The sequence below is a fragment of the Scardinius erythrophthalmus genome, assembly GCF_964197995.2.
Source record: "Scardinius erythrophthalmus genome assembly, chromosome: 9".
In the NCBI taxonomy this organism is placed as follows: domain Eukaryota; kingdom Metazoa; phylum Chordata; class Actinopteri; order Cypriniformes; family Leuciscidae; genus Scardinius; species Scardinius erythrophthalmus.
The window spans coordinates 3,858,322-3,865,750 of record NC_138229.1 but is presented as its reverse complement, the minus strand read 5'-3'; the positions used below and the strand labels follow the sequence as shown (position 1 = coordinate 3,865,750).

The window sequence follows — 7,429 nt, the reverse complement described above, 5'->3', positions numbered from 1 at the left end:
TTAAACTTTTCCTTCAGCAGCTGTGTAGATCTATTTAAGGCATCAAATGGATGTCATTAATTAACTTCATCTTCATATATACTTAAACACTATTTTGTAAGCATTTCATGAAGTAATTAAAGTGGTCATATCATGCACAACATACACTCAAACCCAAAATTATTCAGACACCAGATTTTTTTACTAGAGAGTGCAGGACACTAGTTCATTTATGTAAGTGAGGAGAGCAAAATAAAATAAACCGTGACATATTTTACCCAAAAATTCTTAAAAATGTAATAAAAATTTGAGACCAAAAATTAGTCAGACACTTTGACCTGACCATGTTTTCTTTAGTGTTTTTTCTTTAATTGCTAATGCGTGCTTTTAACACCATAGACTGAACTAAATGAAGCATTGCTTGGTAATTTAATAATCAGATATTCAACATAATTAATTTGTGAGACAGTCTAACAGAAGGATGGACAAAACCAGTGAAATATCAACTAATTTGATAACTTGTCATATTTTATTACCATTTTCTCAACTATAGCGAATACGCTTTGATAATAAAGAAGTGTCTAAATTTTGATAAATTTTGGTTTGACTGTATATCATATCATTCCTTTTGATACGACCGCTTTAAAAAATTGATTGATGTATAATCTGTAACAATCAAAACCAGTCTCAGAGCCTTAAATAGATGTAGAAAAGTCAAAGGTCTGGAGGGTGTGTTTGTTGTGTTCGAGGTCTGCCAGAGCCCCAGTGCAGTATGGGAATCCTCTGACTTCTGGTCAAGGACACAAGGAGGATCAGAGGAAGGTATGAGGAACCTACTGGACGCATGATCAACCCAAGGCCTCCACCACTGCTTTTTTTGCACCTTGTTTTTCTTTCTCTCTGCAAATGAAATGTCAGAGCGTTAATGAAAGCACGTCAGAAGTGACGGTGAAATTGGAAATTAAACCTTTTCCTTGTTGCTCTATGGAAAATGTGAATAATATGCAGTTAAATACATACACAACACTTGTATAAGAATTCTAACATTTGAAGTTTCTAAGAAATACATTTTTATCCGATTTTATCCTAATTACACTCTCCTGCTGTCATGATGTACATCATACCATCATCATCCTCATCGGGTGGGATGAGTTTCGGCTCGTCTACGGACGCCTGAGCAAGGCTGAGCATCTTCTCCTTCCCTCTCTTGAACTTCTGCTGACGCGTCTTAATACGATCCATCCTAAATTAATGCATTCATAGCAGTGACACTCTTACTGACACATTATTATAAAATCAAATAACACATGTACATTGTTGTAAAATACACTACTGTTCAAAACTTTTGGGATCGCTAAAATGTTTTTGAAAAGTCTCGTGCTCACCAATGCTGCATTTATTTGATCAAAAATACAGTAAAAACAGTACTATTGTGAAATATTATTACTGTTTCAATTAACTGTTTTCTATGTGAATATATAGTAAAATGTAATTTATTCCTGTGATCAAAGCTGAATTTTCAGCATCATAACTCCAGTCTTCAGTGTCACATGATCCTTCAGAAATCATTCTAATATGATGATTTGATGCTCAAGAAACAAATCAAAAACAACTTTGCAAACAGTTCATATTTTAGTGGAAACCCTGATACATTTTGTCAGGATTCTTTGATGAATAGAAAGTTAAAAAAAAACTTAATTTAGTTGAAACAGAAATCTTTTCTGAAAAGTGACACTTTTGATCAATTAAATGCACCTTTACTGAATAAAAGTATTAATTTCTTAATAGTGGTGTTTTCTGATTAGAAAATAACACTAAGGGTGTGTTCACACTTGTAGTTCGGTTCGCTTGGTTCTTTGATCCGGACCAAAAAACAACAAAAAACAAAACAAAAAAACATTTAGTCCTGGTTCACTTAGCGTTCACATTGACATTTTAACACTGAACCTAAAGATACTGAACCTAAAGGCATAAGGATTCGTTCACATCTGATTGGTCGGCTTTTATTACGTATATTCCATGACAGACCTTCCTGAACATCTAAAACGATGCTGTTTTTCTGGGATAAATGCACTCGTTATGTGTGTGTCGCTGCATATGATGGTATTCTGACCAGCTGAGAACTCGTGAAGAGCTTATAAATGTGTAAAGGAGTCAAAACAGCGTCAGGAATCCCTCCGTCACACACACCAAGATCTGCAGTGAGGAGACGCGCTTCAGATGCCTGAACTGAACTGTGATGAGCAACATCTCGACTATGATGAGAAAAAAGCTATATGCATTCTGTCCTAGGGTCGCATCTTCCTGTTTTTGGTTCGTTTCCATGTCTTTGGTCCGTGTTGCGTTCATATTTCAGTCGAGCCGCACCAGAGTTAGTTTGAAGCGGATCGAGAGTCGTCTCTTCAACTTGTTTGGTGTCACCAGATGGTGTTCACACTTATTCAAATGAAGCGCATTAACAGAGCAATCGCACCAGGGTTCGTTTTAATCAAACCAAACATGCCAAGTGTGAATACACCCTAAATTGACACAATTGGTTGGTTTGGTCTAAGAGCTCTTAGTGAAGAATATTCCAAATTGCTCATGAAGAAAACAAAGCGGAAAAATGGTTGAGTCATGTGTAACAGTTAAGTCATGTGGAACAATAAAAACACAAAGATCGTGGAACAGAAATGAAAAGATGTTTCTCACTGTCTCTTAAGTTGCTCCATGGATCTCTTCTCCTCCTCCAGACGAGCTCTCACGGCCTTCACGATGCTGGCCTGGAACAACTCGGCTCCTCTGACAGACAGACAGACAGACGGACAACACTCAACTTTACTGTACTTACATTTAGGCAAGGCAAAGCAAGGCAAGTTTATATATAGCACATTTCATGCACTATGGCAATTCAAAGTGCTTTACAGAAAAGAATTAAAGGGGTGGTTGATTATGATTTCACATTTCTAACTTTAGTTAGTGTGCAATGTTGCTGTTGGAGCATAAACAACATCTGCAAAGTTACAACGCTCAAAGTTCAAAGCAAAGGGAGATATTTGCAATTAAAGAAACTGCTTTTTAAGGACTACAACAAACGGCTGGTAGGAACTACACGACATTCCTCCTGGGTTAGTGACATCACTAACCCTAAAATTTACATAAACCCCGCCCCCGGAACATGATTTATGGATTATCATGACAGAATATGCTAATCAATGATTAGAAGATAGTTAACTCCACATCAGCTGCATAAATGTAAACATAAACAAAAAAGTTTTTAAAATTTTCAGGACATGAGCTCTTGAAGCTCCACCCCCTGTGCCGGGAGCAGCAGCTCATTTGCATTTAAAGGGACAGACACTAAAACGGTGTGTTTTTGTTCACCCTTAGAAAAAGACAATTTTAACATGCTATATAAAAATATCTGTGGGGTATTTTGAGCTAAAACTTCACATACACACTCTGGGGACATCAGAGACTTATTTTACATCTTGTGAAAAGAGCATCATACCACCCCTTTAAAATAATCACAAAATAAAAGCAAGGAAAATCAAAACAGTTCTAAAATATATTTGTGGCGAGCAGGACGAGGACGAGGGCCGTGAGAGAGCGGCACGAGGCCAGTGGCGTGAATACTGATGAGCGACACCTGTGCGACGCACCGGTCTCGTATCTCTCACGGAGCGGAAGCATAAAGGAGGAGCGACGACAGTGAAGAACGAGAGAGGACAGGCCTGAACTTATGTTGTGTTTTGTTTTCTTGTGACAGTAGTCGTCCGTGAGGGGCTACTGTCTTTTACTTTCGTTTTGTATTTGTTTTATTTTTTTATCATTAAAATGTTTGAATGTTCGCCGGTTCCCGCCTCCTTCTTTCCATAACATCTGAACTGCGTTACAATATTAAAAGAGATATATGATACAGTTATAAGATGAATTAAAAGAGTAAAAAGATGATGCATAGATAAACTTCTCATCTGGCAAAACACCGGTGTATCATATTTTTCACAACTCCCAGGTTTACTCTTTTCCCATGGTGATTACACTGTGTCTGTGGTGTTCTTTTCATAATTTACACTCATTACTAGGGTTGGGTATCATTTTTTATCAATTTTAATGTTAACGATTCTGCTTATCGATTCCGATTCTTATCGATTAAGAATTTCGATTTCGATTCCAATAAGGCAAAAAAAAACAAAAAAAACGTAGATATCATTTACATTTAGTAATTGTAAATACAATTACATAATTGTAGCTGCATAGCATGAACAAAAATTTACAGGCTAAAAACACTTACACAAGCAACTTTAGCCTATGGTTTAAAAAACAACTAGCCTAACTAATAAAAAATTTCAAGCATTATTAAAGACAAGTAAACAGTCACTCAGTAATTAAAAAAGAACAAATAAACAAATTAGCAATCGCACAAATAAATACAACTGAACATTGTGTTTTAATGTGTTTTTCTCGACAGAAACTGTAAAATAACACTGCACTTTAAAAATGAAATATACACTACAAATATAGTTACAAAGTTACATTTAGTCAAGAACAGCGAGTGAATTCTCTGTCTTTTGTTGTTTGACTATCGTTATTATAGAGACGGCAGCAGGAATATTAGGCTGCTGTCACTTTAAGAGCTGCACGGATCCAATATACTGTTACACATGCGTTTTCTTTGTCAACTGTTTACGTTCACTTAAGACATAACTGACTGTTTTTGCGAGAATATACTGACATATTTTTGTGCGTATGTGTCTATTCAAGTGCAAAAAGACACTTAGGGCCCTATTTTAATGATCTAAGCGCGTGGTCTGAAGCGCAGGGGCCAAGTTCACTTAAGGCGAGTCCGAATCCACTTTTGCTAGTTTAACGATGGGAAAAATGGTCGGCATGCCAGACGCATGGTCTAAAAGGGTTGTCTCTCTTCTCTTAATGAGTAATGGGTGTGTTTTGGGATTTACGTGCATTAAACCAATCAGAATCTCATCTCCCATTCCCTTTAAATGCCAGTTGTGCTCATGCCATGGCGGATTCGCTATTTACATCACGGAATTTGATCGTGGAAAGACCGAACGCGTTTCCAGAGCGCAAACGGATCTGCTCGTGCGCGAGGTAAAAGTGCGCAAACAGAACATCTACAGGACAAGCCGGATTCCACCATATCTTTATGTACACAGTAATACATTGTAATCCTTTCATTTTAAATATTTGGCATGTTTGTGTGCTGCTGTGCGTCCCTGTGTGTTTAATAAGCAGAGTGTACGCGCGTTGTGGACCCGCCTATAGGCGCACATTACTAACGCGCTCTTTAAATAACAAAAAATAATAAATATTGCACCACTGACTTTAGGCCAGGGTTCAGTTGGTCAATGGCTCAGTCTATTTCTGTTGCCTCAAAATAGCAACGCGCCAACAATGCGCCAGAACACACCTCGTTTTCAGACCAGCACGCCCATGGGTGCGCAAATGCATTTGCTATTTAAACAATGTGGGGCAGGACGTGAAAATGATAACTGCGTCGGGCTAAACTAGCAAAAAACACTTGCGTCGCGCTTGGCGCTGCATTGCGCCGGGTGTAAGATAGGGCCCTTAGGATGTGTGTGCAGCAGAGAAAACAGTGCGCGGGTCTTCTTGTGCTTGACTGGTTTTAAATATTTAAAATGCACACAAAGGAATCGATCATTTTTATAACAAGTATCTTATTCCTGACCTTGAATATTAGATTCCCAACCTTGCTTATTACATACTACAACGGTTACATTTATGCAACAACTGCAGATACAAAAATAAACCTCAAGTAAAAATGCAAACAAATCAGTTTACATGTCATACCGAGATGCGAGGATCTGTCCAGCGCGGATGTCTGCGACCACATGGAGGAAGTAGTAGCTCATGAAGACACGTCTCTGCAGCAGGAGGAATGAAAAGCAGATACTGTCCCAGATGATCCCGGCCTCATCCTTCGGGAGCAAACATGGAGTTGAAGACGAGCCTGAAGTCGGGCCTGAAGTTGTGTCTGAAGTCGGGCCTGAAGACACACAACACACATATAAATCACGGAAGTAACCTCGACGTCCAGGTTAGCGGTAGCATTAGCCATCAGGCAAGTGTTATTTAAATAAACTCCTGATGTACTTACAAACTTTCCAATGCCTCGTTTTATGAGTACAGAACCTATTTGTACTGCTGTAAAAGTTTGGTACCATTCTGGGCATTATTAGTGGGGTAATTTACCAGATACAGCCTTGGATCCATTAGCGCCTGCACTAAGACATTCGTCTGATATCTCTAAATAAGCTCTAACTTTAATAATGTTCAACCAAGGGAAAAAAGGCTTCTGGGGGGGTGTTTGGCTCGAGGTCATGGTGCAAAGGACCCTAGGTTGATTTTACTCCGAACCATCCCTTTAAATAGGGCATTATTTAAGGGGACAGTCATAGTAGGTGCACGAAAGTAGTGGACGTTATCGAGTGCACTAATTTAATCTCATAATGCACTGCAACAACGAATGTACAACCAATGTATACTCAACACCTAGGTAATACCCATAATGCACTGTGAGAGTCGCAAGTCGAATTAATTCTCACGTCTGACCAGAAGATGGCGCTGCTTAATCATCCATCGATCCGTTTTACAAACTGCTGGTCCAATGTGGCCAATAAATTAATTTCTGATTGATTTAAAAAAAAAAATGTATTAAGGTTTATACATGCTAGTCTCCATGACAGAGCTCAAGATAAATCTTTTCATTACTACAGAAGATGCCAGTTTGCTAAGTTTCAAATAATTATTAAAAAGCAAGCACAAAATATGCAAAAGAGGCCGCCATTCTGGCACACTCAGTGTCCGAATTCACTCACTCGTTTTCATTCACTCCTTCAAGTGGACTATATTATTAGAGTAATGTAGGGAATAGTGAATAAGGGTATAGGGGGCGGTTTCGAGCACAGCTTTGGAGTCTCTAATAATGAACTGACGAGTTAAATCAGGTGTTTTTGATTAGGAAGAGTTCAAAAATATGCATGTTGCTGAGCAAACAAGCATAGAAATATGCTGCACACACAAATACGGGATAAAACATTGCATTTGCAAATAAGTTAACTTAATATCATTACTTTTTATATCGAAAAATATTTGTAATCAACAGTTAGTGGACACCACATTCTCTCGTTAGTGCAATGCATTCTGGGAGTGAAGGATATATGCTGTCTTACGGTCCCATTAGTTAATGCATTGACTAACTTAAATACAACTGTTAAAATACAATTTTTAGTTCATGTTAGCTCAGGTTCATTAAATAATATTAATAATATTAACAGATGCAATTTAATATATGTATTAGTAAATGTTTAAATTAACACTGACTAAGATTAATAAATGCTTACAAAGTATTTTTCATTGTTAGTTCATGCTGTCTTCGAAGGCACACAATGAAGCATCCTACTATCGCAAGTATGATGCCTTAAAACAA

At 37.9% G+C, this 7,429-nt stretch overlaps 1 protein-coding gene across 1 annotated transcript in view; it reads right to left on the bottom strand.

The window, feature by feature from the left end:
* piezo2b (piezo-type mechanosensitive ion channel component 2b) overlaps nucleotides 1-7,429 on the bottom strand; it is a gene marked incomplete at both ends in the record, with an annotated part of 108,352 nt that overhangs the window by 29,482 nt on the left and 71,441 nt on the right. Inside the window, 4 exons of the mRNA XM_081373360.1 lie at nucleotides 817-879; nucleotides 1,104-1,222; nucleotides 2,671-2,760; nucleotides 5,791-5,950. Of these exons, the coding sequence (XP_081229486.1) occupies nucleotides 817-879; nucleotides 1,104-1,222; nucleotides 2,671-2,760; nucleotides 5,791-5,950 (432 nt within the window). The remainder of the gene's footprint in view (nucleotides 1-816; nucleotides 880-1,103; nucleotides 1,223-2,670; nucleotides 2,761-5,790; nucleotides 5,951-7,429) is intronic.